This window comes from Ambystoma mexicanum, chromosome 8 (genome assembly GCF_040938575.1).
Source record: "Ambystoma mexicanum isolate Mex_15411 chromosome 8, UKY_AmexF1_1, whole genome shotgun sequence".
Classification (NCBI taxonomy): domain Eukaryota; kingdom Metazoa; phylum Chordata; class Amphibia; order Caudata; family Ambystomatidae; genus Ambystoma; species Ambystoma mexicanum.
Genome location: NC_090929.1, coordinates 742,501,564 through 742,522,397, shown reverse-complemented (window position 1 = coordinate 742,522,397; position 20,834 = coordinate 742,501,564). Strand labels below are relative to the sequence as shown.

At 41.8% G+C, this 20,834-nt stretch overlaps 1 protein-coding gene across 7 annotated transcripts in view; it reads right to left on the bottom strand.

Annotated features, from left to right (window-relative positions):
• Positions 1-20,834, bottom strand: part of LOC138472418 (uncharacterized) — a 1,989,442-nt gene that overhangs the window by 1,492,651 nt on the left and 475,957 nt on the right. The window contains exon 3 of one of the 7 annotated variants that reach the window (XM_069610567.1): positions 16,487-16,553. The exons of the other annotated variants lie outside the window; for them this stretch is intronic. Coding sequence (XP_069466668.1) covers positions 16,487-16,535 — 49 coding nt within the window. The 5' untranslated portion in view covers positions 16,536-16,553. The remainder of the gene's footprint in view (positions 1-16,486; positions 16,554-20,834) is intronic. 7 annotated transcript variants of the gene reach the window in all.

The following is a 20,834-nucleotide window of genomic DNA, read 5'->3' as shown; positions in this document are numbered from 1 at the left end:
ATCATGGCCCGCCCCTCTGAGGTCCCGATCCATTTGCAGTGTCCCCCCACCTTCCACAATTCAGCTGCACCAGATGGAGGGGTGTGTCTGCATTAAATTGTACACACAGCACATCCATCCCCACCCACCCTAACTGGTGTGCAGGCAGCCTGCCCCCCAGACAGTTTCCTGAACCCAAAGTTCTCCTCGCAGTGCAACACATTTTATGCATTATGTAACTAACAACCCCTTTTAAAGGACAGAAGTTGCCATGAAAGCCCTATTGTGAATGCAGATGTAATACATGTAGCCTGATATTCCCTGCAGTCTTCGTGCCTGCCTTCACTGTTGTGTGCGTTGTGGCGCAACTGCAAAAGTTGTCCAATTAGTACTATTTAGTCACATCGAGAACATGCACTGTTGACAGTGTGCCACATGCATGGAGTTAATTTGTGTTTGGGGCTGGGGGAGGGCAGTAAGAAAGTTAACGCAGGCAAAGTCAATGCCGATGTCCGCTTTAACAATGCAGGCCATGGAACTGCAGAAAAAACATTTTGACAACACAAACTGCCTCAGTCAGACAGTTGCTAACATATTTTAACGTCTATCTCTCGAGGATTCGGCATCTCACCAGCCCCCCCGCCCAGTATGCGTGGGGATGATGGTTGCCTCGCGCTTACCCGCACTCCAAAAAGTTCACCCCATTTCTGCTGCTGCTGATACACCGACCCCTGGGGATGCGATGACCGTGAGTCTCGCCAAACCTCCTTACGTCCAAATAGCCCTCCTCCTCTTTCCTTCTATTCCTACTTTGATGAATACTTTTCATGTTTCAGTGATTTGTATCTTTCTTTCATTCCCTCCATGCTGAAGAGGGCCTCAACTCTCAAGTCGGTACTGCGTGAGCGACCAGCAGACACACATTGCCTTTACATTCAAACCTGTGCAGTGCCCACGCGCTTACAAACGCGTGATGCTGTTTATTTTCATGAATAAAAGAGATCCTAGCAGGCACACCTGACAGATCACTGATGAGCGGCCAAATGCAGGAACCCTGATGTGTGTGTGGGAACAACCAGGCTGCTGGCCTGCATGCAGTCTGTGTTGGAATTGTACGAAACAGCACTAGGCCGCTATGATTCAGTGTGCGTTTGTTTGTGTGTAGTCTAGCTTCCCTCGCCTGCACAGTGCACACACTACCTAGCGACGAGGAATGCCATTGCCAGAGCGCACAGCTCTTGTCACACCCAGGTGAACAAAAACAAAGGAAGGGCTTCAGGAACTGTCCAACAAAAAGGTGGGAGAGAGAGTCCACAGAATCAGTAGAGATTGACCCCTGCATTACAAGGAGCACAAACCTGCAACACTGGGACAGAGACTTGGCCAAGACCAGTAGCCGGCAGGGGCTGCCCAGTGCCCACCTGCTCAACCACAAAGTCAGACCAGGAGCAGGGAGAGGAGCAACACTCCAATGCAGGTACACAAACAAAAAGTGCAAAAGAGCAGCACTCGTAACCAGCCCGGCTGACTCGCCTTGCAGGCCTGCTCTAGATTTGTCTAGTCTGTACGAGCATGTAGGCTGTCCCCAAAAGAGCAACAACAGGACTTCTCCAGCTGCTCGCAGGCAGAGCAGGACATTTAGGAGCGACCAATTTGCATGTGGAGTAGAAAAGTGAAGTTCAACGAGTCGAAACACAAAGACTCCAGTCACTACAAAATCTTGCCATCATCCGACGTGTGTGAAGTTTTTGTATACTAAAGACACGGACTGGAATCAACTTAGCACTCCGTGTGCAACATGATCAGTTCACGGGATACAAAGCCTCTACCTCACTTTGTCCGAGTTCAGGGTGTACAGTCCCCAAATCATTTTAACAAGAACAGGGTTTACAAACTTAAAGATCAATCTAAAATGTGCATGCACTGCAGTGACTGTAGGCAGTGTGCTCGCGGGATAGTCCGCGGTAAGAAGAGCAGTGACACAAAGTTCAAATGCAAAATTCCTCATATCTCGTTTTTCAATCACAACACAGTGATGACAGTATGCATAAGCGAGAACAACAGAATAATATCAACAATACATACAATAAATATACAGGAAATGGTTGCACGTGTCCATTCTCTAGAACTGTGTCAACTTCTATCTTTCTTATTTTTAATACACTTTCCCAATTTATTTTACACCTGCAGTTGCAGTATCTGCTCAATTTTTGCAATTAGCAGCCTTATAATCACAGGGCCATTTTTGGGATCCTGTAAAAAAGTGAGAATATCAATGTCTCTTCTGACAAGAGCAGGATAAGCTTAAAGGATAAATACAAAAACGGCAAGCACAACCCTATGCACATCACCATCTGTGAGGACCATGGAGGTTAGCTACTTAGAACAAGTATGCACCAAGAAATGAATCTGGATATAGAGGGTGTTTCCAATTTCTGATCAAGAACTGACGTTTAGGCATAACTTTGATACATCAATGTTATTCTAAAGTTCAATTTTCAAGATTCCTAAGACTATGAGCAAGAGTTTGCACTTCTACTCTCCTACTAAAATATCTATATGGAGTGTTCATTTATTAACTGGTTGCCTTATTGTCCTTCTTCTTGGTCATTGATCGAGTCTGCACACAGTGAAGATCTTCTTCTTGTCTTGCTTCTGGATCAGCAATGGTGGGAAGGTAGATCTCGTCTTTATATACTTTCACATTACTTAAGTGAAGCCATGCTCACCTGCCTTGGACTTTCACTGCTGAGGGGATTATATTTTCAACGCAAAAGGGTCCATGAAAACGTGGCTCATGCAACTTTCTGGTGAAATTCGTAATTAGGATAGAATCACCAACAAACAACGTGGGTGCCAATAAAAGTTTGAGTGATGCGGTTGCTGAATTGTCTTCATCTGTGTTCTGAGACTGACCCCCCTGACGCCTGAGTGGATCTGAAATGAGAGAGGTGTTAGAGGTCATACATGTCAAATATTCTTTCAATTCATCACCTAACATTTGAGCTATGCTCTGGGTATCACTTCTACTTCTAGACGGGGGTGTAAGAGGCGTTCTCATCCACCTCCCTGTCACTTGCTCTTGAGGGGTGAGGTGATTGTCTGAACCAGGCTGATTCCGAAGGGCATATAAAGCTAAGGGTAGGTAATATAGTCATCCCTTGTTCGATGTTATTTTAATCTTGGCAATCCTTTCTTTAAGGAGGCCGTTGAGTCTCTCACATAACTTGTTTGCAAGCGGGTGATAAGCAGAAGAAAACTTGTGCTTAATATTCAGTAAAGGTCCTACCTGTTCAAACACCACATTTACAAAATGTGGCTGATTATCGGATCTCAGCACTTCACACATACCCCATCTTGGAAAGAGTTCTTATACTAAAACCTTTGCTGCGCAAGTGGCATCAGTGTGTGTACACAGACCTTCCTCGATCCACCTAGAAAAGGGACACACCACCACTATTAGATACCTATATCCATTACATACCTGCAGCATATCAGCATAGTCAATATGTAAATGCTGATCATTCCGTCAAGGAATTTACCCCTCTGATTGTTGTCAGTGTATGCCCAGCAGTAAACTTTTGACACATGATGCAATTAACTATAAATTGAGCAACGTGTTCCAATAAATTCAGAATAAACCTGTGTTCTGCAATTGTTGCAGCAAGACTCTCCCTTGTTACATGCGCAGGGTAATACAGCTGCTCAAGCGTGACCTTTAACAACGCTACTGGCATCACCAGCTTTCCAGTGCTATCCTGTTGCCATAATGCTTCTGTGGGGGATAAAGAACATCCCCTTAATTTCCATAATGTCTGCTCTTCCTGCAGTGCACTTCCTTGAATCTCTATTAGTTGGGTCATTGGTTATTTATTATACCCTTCGTGCATCAACATAGCTGTGACAACTTTCTCTTTAATGCCCGGAGTATAAAACCTCGAAATCTCTGTAGAAAATGCAACCCTCTTGGCTTCTATGTCTCCGGCTTCGTTCCCGCAAGAAGAAATCTGTTTGCTTAGTGTGAGCTGTGCACCTAATGACCGCTATGGCTACTGGGAGTTGTAGTGCCTTAATGAGCCTGTCCAATCAGGATGCGTGTTGCACGTGAGGGCAATCCACACTGAGGTAGCCCCTCCTTTTCCAACGTGCTAGCCCTTCGTGAACAGTTGACGTCACATAGGTGGAGTTACTGTACACTGTCATTTCCTGCCCTTCTTGTTTCTCAAGCGCGACAATAAGTGCAATCAATTTTGCTGCTTGCGCTGAAATGTGAGACGGTAGTCTGGAACTTGCTATAACTTCAAATTCCTCATTTAATCTATGCCTCACTACAACTGTGCCAGATTGCCTTTCCCCACTTGTCTGATAATTTTTTGAAGAACCATCAATAAAGAGAATTTCCCTTCCTGACAAAGCATTTTCCTTCACACGGGGTATATCATCATAGAATTCAACATAATTAGCACGGTCATGCACTTGATCGCCTTCTGCTATTGGGTGGCAGGATTCACTATTTTACATATGAAAATTTTAATTGCTGGTTTCGAAATTATTACTTCGTAGGCGGAAGCTCTGTGGGATGTCAATGTACCTTTGGGCTACTCTAAAATGGCAAACAGAGCATGCTCCATGAAGAAAGTCATAGAGCAGCCCACTTGTAGACTTCTCAATTGCGAACACAGCAGCTGCCAATGACTGTTTGCAAGGAAAGTGTCCTTTCATAACTGGATCTAAAATCACACTGTAATAAACTAGAGGCTTGTACCCCAAAGTAGTCCTTTGTGTGAGTAATGCTGTCATAACTGTCTCATTTGTGGGTGAAAATAAATAAAACTCCTTTGCATAATTGGAGAGTCCCAAAACAGGGGCTGTACACATTGCTTTTTTTCAATTCCTCAAACCTGTACTCCATTTCTTCAGTCCATTCTATTGTATTCTTACTTTATTCACGTGTGCTTTCTTTAAAGCTTGCAAAAGGGGTCTTGTGTATGAATGGCAATTGAACAGCCAGGCTCTAACATAGTTGCATAGTCCCAAAAACTGTTGCATTTGTCTCACTGTATCTGGCTTGTGGTTTTCATAATCGCCTCAGCTCTCTCAGGTGTCACCTTTTTTCCTTCATATGAAATCAACTGCCTATGTATAACACCTCTTCTTGACAGAACTGTAACTTCTCTTTGTCTACCTTGTATCCTTTTGCTGCTAGAATAGTCATCAACTGAATACAATCTTGTCTGCACCCATCTTCCAATGTGCTACAAATTAAAATGTCATCTATGTATTGTATCACTGTGCTCTTAAAATCAATATTGCCTAAGTACATCTGTAAGACTATTAAAGATCAATGGAGACTCACGGTACCCCTGGGGTAAAGGAGTATGTTTCAGTCAAGTTTGGCGAAACGTAAAGGAAGTCAAGTCTTGTGAATCTTTGCACAACAGGATCGAGAAAAATGCATTCTTCAAATTGATCACTGTGAAATATTGAGCTTCCACTGGAATACTGCATAGTATCGTTGCCGGATTAGGAACTAAAGGAAATTTTGTCTCTACAAACTGCTTAATTGGTCCCATTTCTTGTATAAATCTCCACTACCCGCATTTTGATTTTTTGATAGGATACACCGTGGTATTGCATGATGGGTATTGCACTTACTCACGATGCAACCATTAAGAGTGTATGGGCCTCATTACGACTCAGGCGGTAAGGGGTTTACGGCGGCGTAAACAGCGCCGACCCTTACCGCCTGATTCCGAGGTCCCTTAGCGCCATGGAGGTTTTAACACCTGCTTTTAGCAGATGTTAAAATCCATGGCGCTAAGGGACCTTGATGTTAATTACGCCACCGTAATTTACGGTGGCGTAATTAACGCCTTCCCCACTACCATTATGCCCTATGGGGCAAAATGGGAATGGGGAAGGGAAAATGGGAAAATGGGGATTTACCGCCCCGCCAAGGTTGGAATGGGGCGGTAAATCCGCCAACCACAATGGCGTAAACGTAGTTTACGCCATAGTGGTAAAGTCACGGCCCAGGCGGTAATTTACCGCCTGGGTCGTAATGAGGCCCTATGTCTGTTGACAACTAGAGTCAGCACCATCTTGATGATAGTCTTCCAAGCAACAAAGTGTATTATTTAAGCAACAAGTTTACGCTATTGAAAGCCACATTATTATGTAAAGAAGTTTATTTGCTTATGTAACTAGACTCAACCATTGTAAATCATTGTACATGTAACAACTAAGACGAAGTATACCTGTAAAGCTATGCTGTGAGACCCCTGGGTTTGGGCCTACAATAAAATAAATAAATAAATTCCACATTTTTTTTAGACTACTACTGAAACTCAGCATCTTGCTTCTATACATTCGTTTTCAGCTACTCAAGATAGTCCATGGCTTTACTTATTTAATAGTCTATTCACTCTTGTGTTTTTACATTCCTTCACTTTCTTCTATCGATCAATAACATCACCTCTATTTATGGCGGCTCCACGTCAGCTGGTTCTATTGGATTGGTCTCTAAGCATATTTGGATTTGGTCCAGGAATCTCATTGTGGCGATCCTTAGGGTTTTGCTCACGCCAGTGTGTAGATGCCTCCACCATTCTTCTGCATTGTATGTCAGAACTCGATTCCTCTCAAGCCTTAAACATTGTTTGCGGTGATCTTTTAATTCAGCACAAAACAATATCAAATGCTTTAGGTTTTCATCTTCTCTAGCACACAACCTGCATTTGGAGTTACTTATTTCAATTGACCTTCTCCAAATTAGAACTTATTTTGTTTTCGAAGATATTTAATCTGAACTTCAGGTATAATTTTCTTAGTCGTTTGCACGGTGATAACATTAAATAGTTTGCAAGTGTGTTACGTTTTTTGGCTTCTGATGGTGCATTGTTCATACATTTTTGTGCCACTCTTTTCTCACATACTTGGATCCAATCTAGATCTAATAATTTCTTTTTCACCAGGTCGGGGTTCTGCCATAATGTTTGTTCATCTGACCCCACCTGTGTAAGAATCTCTTTGCACTGGCTCTTCCATTCATCTAATGCAGATTGCCTTGTACTCTTCTTTTGACTTAAAATTTTAACAGATGGTAAGTTTGCTTCTGCGTTCGTTTTTTCCAAACAGTGCTAACTTGTTCCAGGCAATCCGTGCATTGAGTGATGAAACCCCTACTTCATACAGCACACAGGCCGTTGGCGTTCCTTGAGGAATTTGCAATATTTTCTTCCAAAAGACTCCTTCACATCGTGACCATACCTTATGATCAACCCCGAACATATTTTCAGCTCCATACGTGAGGATTGGGGTCACTTTTCCTTGATAGAATCTTCTTACGGGATCATACGTAAATTTCCTGTATTTTTTCTGTATGATGTTACCTTGCGTTGTAAGCTGTTTGCAACTATTTAATAGCTTTCTCAACATCGGCTCATCGTTTATGCTGGAATTAATAATGGTTCCTAGATATCTCATATAGGGTACCTTATATATCTTTTTTGGCCCTACATACCATGATAACTTCTGATTTTTGGATTTCCATCCTCTTAAGTTTTCCAGCACCAGAATTTCGGATTTCGCAGCATTGATCTCTAGCCCCAGATCTTCAATAAATGTTCTAAGAGCCGTTAGTTTTCGTTGTAGACCAATGGGGGTGCAGTCCAAAATGACCATATCATCTGCGTATAGAATGTGATTTATCTCAACTCCATTTATAGATGGTGGAAACGACACCACCAATGCTAGTGCAGGTCCTACATCAGCAATGTAGAAATTGAAAAGTGTTGCTCCTAGTGGGCATCCTTGTTTGACACCCCTCTCGGTCGGTATCGGTCTTGTTAAATTTCCTTCTTTATCTAACCTCACTTGGATAGAAGTTCCAGAGTAAAGATCTTTTATCGCCTGGAGCAGACATGTATTGCACCCTTTTTTTTTTAGTTTCGACCATAGTCTTTCTCTATCGACTCCATCGAAGGCATTTGCCATATCGATAAATGCCAGATATATCTTTTGGCCAGTTCTTATCGCATCGATTTTCAGGAGATTTAACATAAGTAAGTTAACGCTACAGCCAACTCCCTTGACAAATCCCGAATGGCGTTTGTCAAAGATTTTTTGTTGCCGAATCGACGCACTTAGATGTTGTAATAATAACGACGCAAACACTTTTCCTAATACGTCGAGTAGTGCTATTGGCCTATAATTTGCCAGATCGGATCGAATGCCTTTCTTAAAGATCGGCACTATGATCCCCTGTTTCCAATTTGTCGGGATTCTGCCTTTTTTTGTTATAGCAGTGAACAGGGTATAGCAGAACTCTGTCCATTCATCTACATTTCCTTTTAAGTCTGCATTTGACAAGCCATCTGGCCCTGCTGAGCGTGACGCATTACTTTTTCGGATGATTGTTCTAATGTCGTTTCTCGCTATTTCTAATGTCCAGGGTTGGCTTGTATCCATCTTTGTCAGACTTCTCTTTTTCCTTTTTTTGAATAGCTCAGTGTAGTGCTTTCCCCACTCTTTTTCTTGCACTGCGCTTGTCAATAGTGCTTTTTCAGTGCTCTGTGTATCATTTAGTATGGCCCAAAAGCCTCTCGAATTCTTTTGATTTAGAGCTTTCAGGATCGCCTCAGCATCTCTTTGTTCCAATCTCGGTCTATGTTGTTTACACCAGTTGTTATATCGGTTTTTTATCCTTTTTATTTGACTTTTTTCATTGCTGGTTTTTGATGTCAGGATTATCCTTATTGCCTTCTTTAATTCTCTTTTTCTTTTAGTCACCTCGGGGTCATATTGATGTTTTTGAAATCCCGGTCTGTTCAAGGAGGGCCACTTTTTAGTTTTATAAACCTCAAGGAACTGTTGGTATTCGATTGAAACGGCTGAGCTCATCTCTTGGTATTGTTGTAGCTGGTTGGTTACTGACACAATGTCCTTCTTTCCCATCCGCAATCTGTTTCGGCCTGGGACTACCGACATTTCGTGTCTCCATTGTTCCCTTTTCTCTAATTTACTTTTGTTCCATTCAACTGCTACAATATGATGGTCACTTTGTTCCGTTGTGTGTACATTCAATGAGATCATTTCTGCCAGAAGATTCTCCGATATAAAGATGTAGTCTAGAATAGATCTTTGGCTAGCTCTTTCCCAAGTCGGTTGCGCCGGTATGTCACCACCGGTTACTCCATTCACCATTATGAGATTTCTCTGAGCTGTTTCTTCTAGCCAGCGGTCACATTTGATCCTCTCTCTACATTTTAGTACCGCCGTCGACTGCGAGATCTCAATCAGTTTCATATTGAAGTCTCCACACATTATCATTCTTGCTTTTGGATCCTCTGTTAGGATATTATCAATTACATCTAGTAGATCATCTTCAAATTTTTGTTGGAATTTTGTTGTTGAATTCCAATACACATTGATAAGATGAAAGGCTTCGTGGAACCCTGATGATTGGAACTCAGATACAATGTAACTCCATTGTATATAGAGTAAAGGCACCGAGACATTGGTCCCAAAATGGGTAGTTGCGCACACACTAGTGGTTAAATGCTAATATTATGGTGTAGAGGGGTTGCAACAGTAGCAGAGCGTAGGGTAAATTCTCGGTACCCCTTCTATGTAAGCAAGGTAGATAGAATGGTAAAGGCCTGCCAGTCTGCACTCCCCAATGGAGGTGTAGGTCTGAAGTTTATTTTTACAACCAGTTAGTCCAATACCAGTGTGAGGTGGGTTATAATGTGATTATTTATTCACAAAAGAATACACTACACAGCAACACGTGTTTCAGCCCTCTCTGGGCCGTCCTCAGGGCGTATTAATATCAATATAATGCGTAACTGAAAATGGTAAATCTGCCATAAATCAGTCTCAGTAGAAATCGTTTGTAGGAATTAGATGGTACCAATGAAAATGAAACTGGATTGGAAATCCGTAGAAATAATGCTTTGCTGAAAGGTCTAGCGTCTGTGAGTTACAAGCTGCATCTTCATCGCCTAAATGCGTTCCTGCACAGCGGTTTCTGCTGGCAGGCAGAGACTCTCTCAGTGGAATGTGGGTGCGGCTGGGTTAACCCAGGACGGCCCAGAGAGGGCTGAAACACGTGTTGGCGTGTAGTGTATTCTTTTGTGAATAAATAATCACGTTATAACCCACCTCACACTGGTATTGGACTAACTGGTTGTAAAAAATAAACTTCAGACCTACACCTCCATTGGGGAGCGCAGACTGGCAGGCCTTTACCATTCTATCTCCATTGTATATAGGGTGATATATTTTTTGATGACTTAATTCGCAACCCACATTTCCTGTTGACTAACGTGAGTTGACCTGTCATAGGATGGCCTTTTGTTTTTTTAATGGCTGGGTTAAACGCCATTTTGAACCCCTCAATGCATGGTATCTCCGTTATCCACGTTTCTTGCAATACGATAAGATCTGCCTTTGTCATAATTTCTGGAATTTGATTCAACAAATGTGAGAAACCTCTCCTATTCCAAGAGGTTATCACCAAGTTGGCTCTTTCATCTAGCCATTAGCTCTTCTTTACTCCATTCAGGGATGGGGCTAGACATTTCCAGGCTAGGCCCTCTTCACTGTTATCTGACGAGTCTTCTATTAGTGCAGCATCGTCTTCTTGTGAGTTCTCTATTGTTATTTTAATCTTTTTCAGCTGTATCTCTTCACTTATCCACTGCTGCCTTGTTTCCTCTTCATCCTCTAATCTTCTTGACACTTCTTCTCCTTTGCTATTTTTGGGCCTTTTGAATAACTCATTCAGTTGGTCTTTTGGTTCAATACCAGGCTGATTGCTTTTGCCAATTGAATCTTCTCTCTCCGATTCCACCAGTGCATTGTCGACTTCGTAAACCTGATAGCCTGCGTCCAAAAGTTGTCTTTCACACATTATGACTTGCTCAGCCACCTTTTTCTCATTAATATGGAGCAACACAAATTTCTGCAGAGCATCTGGTATCAGTTCGACGTGGTCTATCCGTTGGCTCTTTATTGTTCTTAGTACCGGGATCTTTTGGAATAGTTGCAGAATCGTGTATCTATTTAGCTGCGCATCGCTCTTCTTGTTTTCTATTTTCTCAACCAGCACCCTGTATGGCTTTTCTTTATGAACATTATCCGTCCTCTTAGTTGGTATATTATTCTTTGGGGCAGTATCTGGTGTTTTTTTTTCTCCTGAATTTATTTTCTTAGCCCCCATCATTTGTTTCATCTCAGACTGAACCGCACTTTGAGAGTCCATAGATGTTATATCTCTGTGTTTTCTGTTGATGCAAACTCAAAGCCCGTTTCTCTTCAAGTGTAAGGAACACTTGACCGATTCACTCATTTAGATCTTTATTCTTTTTAAGAGGCTCCTCTTTCCCCAGTGATTTCGGCCAAGTAATCGTTCTTTTTCCTTTGGTCAACTTCATTTTCGCCAGTACCATATCTTTTGGGAGCGAGCATCTTTTAAATCCTGCTTCTTTATTCCCAATTTGAATTTCCTTATCCATCTTTTGCTCTTTTACCGCCTTTTGTTGAATATTCTCATGTGAAGACTCATCCTCTTGCTCATCTACATCTTGGTCGCCATGCCATATGTTGACAAGTTTATCAGCTCTTCGTCATCAGCTTCTTCCTCAACTTCTTCATCTATAATCCTCTCCACGGACGTTGAATTTTTCTCAATTACATTTAATTTAGCTGGAGACTTGCTACTAATGATTCAGATGGCACCAGATTAGCTTGTTTCATCAGTGCTGAAAGGGTCTTAAATATACCCTCATCAGCCTCTCGAGACATGGGGTACTGTCTGGATCGAGGTAAAATTGCTCCTGGTTTCAACTTTATTTTGACTTCCCCTATCCCCTTTAACAACCCTACGTCATATGAGCCTGTACTCCAATGCACGCTGGCACCTTCTCCAAGTCTTCCTGAAAAAATGCTGGACGCTGCTGCATTATCACCATTCGCTGTAGGACATCCCTCTTCTCTATTCTTATTCAGTATGTGATGCTGATAAAGAACAACACATCATCATCTGTTCAGTCTTCCCTAGACATATCATCGTCAGTTATATCAGTCAATCTGTACCCTTCTTCGAGAGCTATTACTGTCCTCCATGGTCTATCCTCATCGTCCATTCCTTCGTGCATCGCCATTTCCCTCCGTACTATGCCTGATTCCAATTCTATTGGAATAGTGTGTCCCCCCTCTTCGTCCATAAGTATCTGCGGTCTAAACAGAAACTCATCAGGTATTCTTACAATTTTTCCCACTAAGCCAGGTATCCATGTCAATAGAATGCTCTCCCAATACAGGAAAACCTCTGACTCTAACAAAACACCTTGCAGAGCCACTTGCCCTGTTAACACCAGTATACATTTGCCCACATTTAAATAGTGTATTCCTGAAGTGGAACACTATCCCTTGATCAGTAAATTAAATCATCATGTTTAGTTTTGTCATCAAATCTCTTCCCAAAATGTTAACTGGTGTCTGTCGTGAATACAACAAAGGAACAGATATGTTACACTCTCCCATAGTGACTGGTAATTCATCAGTAAAAGGAACTCCTCCCTGTGTGTTCTGATTCTCATTCTGCGCATTCTGAAACTCACCTTGATTATTTTGGAATCGACCCCTCCCTCTGGAGTCCATGCCTCTACATCGTGGTACAAACCATAACTACCTTGTTCCATCAGGCGCTGATTATTCGCCGACGATGTACCCACTGATTCCTGCATTCCCAGTCCTTCTCCGCTTGTCAATAGCACTCCTTCCATGGCGAACTTTGACAATTTATTCTGAACTAACTTGGCTTCCTCAATTTTCCTATTTTCATGTTTCTTCTTATTTTTCTCTTGCAACAACCGACAGTGATGCACTATTGTTAGTTGTATCTGGGTTTTGCTTCCATTCCCACTTGTTTCTTCATCTGCCTCTGAAGTGGCTCAGGCAGCGCGACATAAAATGTGGTAAAATAATGTCACCATTTTTCCCACAGCTCGTGCGTTTCAAGTTCCAATCACTCTTGAATATCCTGAATGTAAGCAATAGCCCTCCAAACATCTGCTCTATAATTATTAAACGGCGCTCCATCGGCACTGTATTTTGCGCTGTCACACTTGAATACCCTGCTCTCCTCCATATGTCATCAGCTCTCTCCCCAATAATAGCTACCAGAAGACCCTTTATGTCCCCTATGGCCAAGTTTTGGAGCTTGCACCTTAAATTATCCTTGACCATTTGTGGCCATGGAATATACAGTGGTCTTGCTCCACCTTTTTCCAAAAAGGGAAACTGCATAAACCACACACAGTCGGCACCCATCATCAGCCTATTCATGGCAGCGATGATCATCCTTTACCATCTCCTTGCTGGTAGTGACCTTAGTCTTTTCACATATGGCATTGATTCTCCCTTCTCACTACACAATCGTCCTCGGGGAAGCTCTGGTTATGGCATGGGATCTGGCATCCTATCCTTAGGTAATTCCAAATCCGACCATCTTACTTCTTTGTCTGTCTGCAGGCTTTCCCGGGTCCTCCCATCCATCCGTTTTGCACAAGCAACACCTCTTCAGCTTTATCCTTCTCTCCCTTCCATCTCTTAATCTATCTTCCGATTTCTGTCGATACATTCTCTTCTTCATCTTGTATGATCTTAAAGATCTCCTCTTTTCTCTTATTCTCCACTGGACTATCATCACTGCTATAAGCAGGAGGTTTTTATATCGGATTACTATACCCTGTCGCTGCTTTCACTTCCTTTGAAGGATAAAACCCTTCTTCTTCGGCACTGGCGCCTTTTACTTTAGGTGAGGTAAGGGGAGATGAGGGCTCAACACATTCCTCCTCACACTGGCTAAGCATCCACTCCTCAGGTGGCAGATCTTCCCTCTTTTCCTGGTACATTTTCCAGAGCCCTAGGATCGCTAGTATTTTCTCTAATTTCTTCACTGTGTACGCAGCATGCAAGTATGTGGTCATGTGTTGTAATACCGCTTTGACAGTGATCCCCTTGTGGTCATGGCATGAAAATCTTATCTGCCATGCCTTTTACCCATTCTGCACTATACTGTTTGAGCTTGGGCATGTGCTTTGGCAGTGTTTTACACAAGTGCATAAGAGGAGTGTCTCCTATGATGACAAGTCTCAATTGATTGTCAATACTTACAAGACTTTGGCCCTCATTACGACCCTGGCGGAAAGGGGTTTACGCCGGCGTAATGCATGGCGTACCTTTCCGCCAGACTACGAGTTCCCGTAGCGCCATGGTGATTTTTACGCCTGCTTTTTGCAGGCGGAAAAATCCATGGCGCTACGGGACTTGTTGTTAATTACGCCACCGTAATTTACGGTGGCGTAATTAACGCCTTCCCCACTCCCATTATACCCTATGGGGCAAAAATGGGAATGGGGAAGGGTAAATGGGGATTGGGGACTTACCGCCCCGCCAAGGTCGGAATGGGGCGGTAAGTCCGCCAACCACCATGGCGGAGTTGGCAGCTTTACGCCATGGACCATGGTGCAAATTGCACCATGGTTCTCCGCCAGGGTCGTAATGAGGGCCTTTATAAAATACTCTCACCACTTTTTCAATACTTTTAAAACAACAAATATGAGCATGCACCAATAATAGCCGCTCAAGCTTCTACCTTTTCAATTTGCTACGTCTACCTCTGGATGGGTACCAACAACTTTGCTAGATAGTCACTATAGCTCCTTCACTTCCTCTCAATTCCTTCACAATCTTTTATCGATCTTCAATATTTCTACTCATCAAACAGACAAAACTAGTCAACTTTACACATCAAACACTGTGATCACACTTTTTTCTTTTCCCTCACCTTTTCTTATACCCTGTACAGGGTTTGAGACATCACATTATGCAAACCTGTTTGCACGTTATATATTTAACTCTACTCCCACTGGAGTTTGAAATGTCTCCTTCTGAAGCTTCCTTGAGCCAAGTCTCTAGGCACTTCTCCATCTTCACACACTATTTCCCATTACACAAAAAATTACTACAACCCGTCCCCTTAATTTCCCATTCCCATTAGTCTACTCACCATTCGTTCATTAATCGACTCAAGGCCTTCGGTATCATCTCACCCTCCAACCGACCACTTCACCTGCTGTCCAGAGAGCATCCTTGGACACCGGGAAGGCATTTCAACAAAGGGGGACCTGCCCACGTCTCGATTCTTCTTGCAAGATTTCTGCTCGGTTGCTCTCCACAGGAAACCCTGCAATCTTCTGGCTTAATGGCAGAGGATGCCGATTGTCAGAAACTCTGCAGCTGAACATGTTTGGATCTTTAAACCATCCTCTGCTACCACGTGAAAGTAAGGCCCTTTGGAGAGCGTGTCATGCAGTGGAGGGGAAGCAGAGCAACTCTTACACAAAATAACGCAACCAACTCAGGAAGATGGCAAAGGTTTCTGTTTTAATATCAATTGCCTACAACAGGGAGATACAGCTCACATCATCGGACGTCGCACAAGCTCTTGGTTCATCATACAAAAAATGACATTTATATAGTAAAAATGTGTCATACGTGATATAGTACGTGGCAAATAAGAGCAACCTACTAGGGGTCAATGGGAACATCTAAGTATCCTTTCTATAAGGGGTTGGGTTGTGATTAGACATCTAGTATCATGTGGACAACTTATGTCCACCTCTAGTACAAGTCATCTTCATCACTATTCGGTACATAGTATATCATTGGCTCTCAAACTATAAGGCCCTTCGTTATACGGCCCTCTACAATTGGTTGGCACGCTCATGCCAGTCTGGAACATTCGGCTCACTAGCAGCAGGTAAGCTCATACCCCAGGTGCCAGGAGGTGGACTTGACTGTACCTCCCCACCCAATTAGCCCAACGTCTCTCATACCCATGCCTTCTGCCATGAAGATTGTTTTTGAACTTGGCCTTGCAGTACATTCTTGTCTCTGGGAATATAAGGGAGTGCAGGTATGCACTATCATTGTTCTCGAACTCCTCACCCGCTTCTATTTCCATAACACAAAGTGTTACCCTTATGTGTTGCTCATGCGCCCGACACGTGTTTCAACGTAACCAACGTCTTTCTCAAATCAGGGCCAATGTAACCGTCCTCTTAAATGTTCTCAAAAGCTTGAATGACACGTGTTTCAACGTAACCAACGTCTTTCTCAAATCAGGGCTGGTATCAACAAATGACAAGTAATATCAAAAACAGTGCATAATAAATTGATTTAAGTAAACACCAATGTGGTCCACAAGAACGTTTGCACATGCATGAATTAAGAAATAATTAACAAAATGATAATAACATGGCCATGTTTGGGGGGGGGGGAAAGGAAGGAGGTTTGTGGGAAAGCGAGAAGAGAAAAAATATAAAAACACATGATTGTTAAACAATATGTCAATAGTGTTAATCCTATTTTTTAATGAGTACATTAGTATATTTAAAATAATTTATTGTATGCTTATGTTCATTGTATTTCTTACCCAATGTAACCGTCCTCTTAAATGTTCTCAAAAGCTTAAATCCAGTCATGGGTTAAATCCCGTGTCCCTGTAGGGGAAGCATTTACATATGCTCGTTTAACTGCCTTGTATTATGGGCACAGATTGTGTCTCTATATAGAGTCTATCCAATGCTGTGTTCATGCTTTAAATACGTGCACACAGAAATTACAAGGATATGCTGTTCTCACCACGTTACATTGCATTCAAAAACTCTAGGGGAGGGTGTTTGTCCTTTTCTATTTTTCCTTTTCCTTTTATTTGTTATGTCTACAATCGTAAAACACGCAGGCCCACATGTCCGTGAACCTTGTTCCTTTCCCACCTGGTGGGCTTTCCTGCTTACCTCTATTTCCTCAAAGTCGTCCCTTTCAGTCCTTGTGTGATTGTGTCTCCCAATCTCGTCTTTTGTTTGATCACGTTACTAGGTTACCTGTGTCCTACTTCTGTTTCTATGTTGTCGGCCATATTTTGGGGCTGAAACCCTATGTCCTACTTCTGTTTCTACATTGTCCGCCATATTTTGGGCTAAAACTCTATATCAGTATTGTGTTTTGTGTTTGTTTGGACGCACGTTCACGTAATCAAAAATAGTTGCGCTCTTTTAAAGACAAAATGTTCTAATACTTTTTTAGTCTTAATGAAGCGGTGTGTAACACCAAACAGAGTTCATAACAAATATTATTCTAAATGTTATTACAACGACACTCCCTAAATCGTTGAAGACTCCTCCCCTTTTCTCCTTTTTTGACGCAAGTCATGTCAATTCGGACACTCGTTACTGTATCTCCAAAAAATGTATTGGCATCTATAAAAATCCTTACGTAATATGACAAAATGTGTCTTAATCAGTCTTGTAATATTATAAGACACAATGTATCATGCCTCCGAATATCATTATGTTAATCTTTTTGATCAATGTTGATGCCTCTGCCTAAGTACATTTCGGTGTGTATGTTATGGGACATGTGTACCTTTTTGTATGTTGATGTTTCTGAGGTGATAATTCTTTCATAAAACCCACAAAACAGGATACTACATTGATGATATTTTCAGAGAAAAGAATACATCTCATTGTCAGAGTTTAAACCTTTTTCAACAGTTCTAAATTTGCAAATCATTCTGGCTTCTTCTTGTCGTAATTTCAGCTCCAAATTTCCTCCTCTTGGTCCTAAGGTTATTCTTTTTAGACCCAAAAATTTTAAAAGTCTTTTTTCATCGCACTGATGCTCTTTTTGCCAATGCTGTGCTAATGGTGAGTTGGAATTAGGATTCCCTATTCCTGAAAGGTGTTCTCTTATTCTAATCCTTAATTCTCTTATCGTACTTCCTATGTACATTTTGTGACATAAACATATAATGACATATATAACATATTTACTTCTGCAATTGATATGTTCCAAAATTTGCTGCTTAATGCCATATGTATCCTGAAAACTTGCAGTATTGTCTATGGTGTATTTGCACATTGTGCAAGTTCCACATCTTCTGAAACCTTGTGTTTGTTTAGGTAACCAAGTATTCAAACTCCCAATTTCTAGTATAGGGAGCAGAGATGGACTCAATACATTTTTTATGGTTTTGGCTCGTTTGAAGATTATAGTCGGGTTGTCCTTGATGTAGTTCCTGACGTGTGGGTCCAATTGTAGCAAATGCCAATTCCTTTTTAGGATCTTCCTTAAAATTCCATTATTCTTACAGTAAGTCGTAATGAAAGTTACTTCCTCTGTTTGGTTGTTGATTCTGGTTTTCGTAGTTAGGGTGTCTGCTCTGTTAAGAAACCTTTATTTAGAAGTGCTATATCTTCTGTTTTTAAGTGATATTCTGACAGGTTCAAAATTAAGGTGTCTGTTTGTTCTTCTTGGCTGCTTCTCTTGCTCCTGCTCTTGTCAAACGTCTGAAATCTTCTAGAGCGTCTGGGTGGCCTGTATCCACTGCCCCCTCTCTTGCCCCTCCTCCTGTATTCTGTGTTTGTACATTGATCTGCTGAGGTAATAAAAAACGGACCTGTTTTTGCAAAAAGATTTTGTTGCTTTTCTTGTACCTTCTTATCTGATTTAGAAAACCTTGTCCATCAAGTGTTTTTTCTGATGTTTCTGTCGTTTCTGTTTCCTTAATATTATCTCCTTCTGATTCTGCATCTGAGCTGCCCGGAGATGTATTTGGTGTACTCTCTCTTGATATCGATTTATTGATTTGTCTATATTTCTCTTGAAAAGTGTAAACTCTATCATCCTGATAATCCCTATTATCACGATGGAATTTACGCATTTTTCTTAATTTGATTTCGTCTTGGTAGTCTTTCAAAATTTCAAACATTTTCTGATAGTTTTTTTCTTTTGTTGCTTCCAAGGCTTTAGTTTCTGAAATTTCTTTCTTAATTATTTCTATTTGGTCGGTGATTCTCTTATGTTCCCTTGATGCGTGTTCTATTAAAATTTCTAACATAATGTTGGAGCTTTGATTGAGGTTTTTTTCCCATGAGTCTGCTAAATCCTTGTCTTCATCTTTAGTAAGGTCCGGAAAAATTAAGATCCTTAGGCCTCTAGGTATTTGTTTTTTGGTTACATAATTTTTCAAAGAAATTATCTCCCAGTATTTGTCCACTTCTTTCTTAGAAGCTCGTTCCAATTTAACAAATTTGTAACGTAAATCCTCTCTGGGTTTGGGCAGGTTTGATGCGAAAGCATGCACATTACTGCCGCTTCTATTTCCATCCTTGGCTCACGTGACAGGAGACCACAATCTGGACCATTTTGATGCATTTAATTGTCTTAAATGAATACAACTTGGCACTCATGGTGTTCTTTCCTTGCACCTTAAGAAGGGATGATTCAGCATCTCACGTTCACTGCCTTCAAGAATAGATAACCAGTCTTGGCTGTGTCAGCCTTGACACCAGGCCAGACAGCCCTTGCAAATTCATCCATGATCTTGGCTAATTCTTTGCTGCGACACAGCTCTTGGCTCTTCTTTCCATGGGTTTAAGCTTACTAAAGTTATGACACTGATGACCAGCTTCTGTATAATGGCGGCTATGCATGCAATCTATTCACTACTCATAGCCAGTGTCTAAGATTACTTGATCTACTTGCGTTACAGAATTTGTACAGCTATTGAACGCATTTTCTGCAGTGTTCTTCACACGTGCAATCTTCTTTTCGCATATGAAAGTTTACTCGATTCTTTATTTCATCATCAGTTTCTATAAGGTTCACGCATTTTCTTCAGCCAGTCTTCTCTGTGCATCACGCTCGCTTCTTGTGGCGTCACCAGCTCTGTTTCTTGCTTTTTTCACATTCCTTCAGGGATTTCCTCCATTCGATTGTCATCTTTTCGAGAGAAAATCTTATAGGGTTTTCTTAATGTATACCTTTTCACAAAGATTTGCAGTGGAATGGTAACAACTGCAGGTGCCAAGCATGGCACAATTTCAGGCCTCCAACATACAGGTAGGAGGGAGTGGGACTTCCTGCGAGGCATTCGGCTGCTCCTCTACACAGGTATGGTTTTCAGCACCCTGTAGGGTGTTGTGGTGTGGGAGATGGTACTTGGGACCCCTTGTAAAATCCAGAGCAGAGACATGGAGACAGCCATAATTCCTGTTGGTGAGAGCATGATGAGTGGTGATATATGGTCATAGCCTTGCCAGCCTTGGAATTTCAGGGCATTAGCAGTGGTAATTAGATCAATTTGTGAATGGTGTACAGATTACCACCTGAAGCCACATCTAGAGGTTTCGTAGGAAGAACCCCATAACATTTTAATACATTGACCATCACTGTTTGGGTGGTCACCAAACTTTTTGAATGACTTCAGCCCTGTGGCTTACCATAAAAGTGATGACCAATTACTGTAGACTTTTTACCTAGATAGACATACCTGAAGTCTTGGGTGAAGCATGATATGATATGATATGATTGTTTATTTATATAGCGCCTATACACAGAAGTGTTTCAAAGCGCTTCAAGGAGGGAGGGAACATAGGAAATACAGTACATTCAGAAAAGTCCTTGAGCAATATAGAATGTGGAAAATAACTACCATAATAGGCCTGACGACATTTCTGATAGTGCAAGTGCCAAAAAACAAGTAGGGTAGGAGGGAATGGAGAAGGGGAACAAAGCAAGCAGTAACATTACTATGTCTGTCGACAATTTACGCAGTGCAGGAGGAATACAAGAGGAGGGTTGGGAGGGGAGGGCAGGGATAGAGGGGGAGAGGGGGAACAAGACAGCTGCTGAGCCAAATTCATCAGATAATTTAGAAGCAGGGGAGGGGGAAAGGAGAACAAAGGGTAAGAGGGGGGACAGACAAGCAACTATCTTCG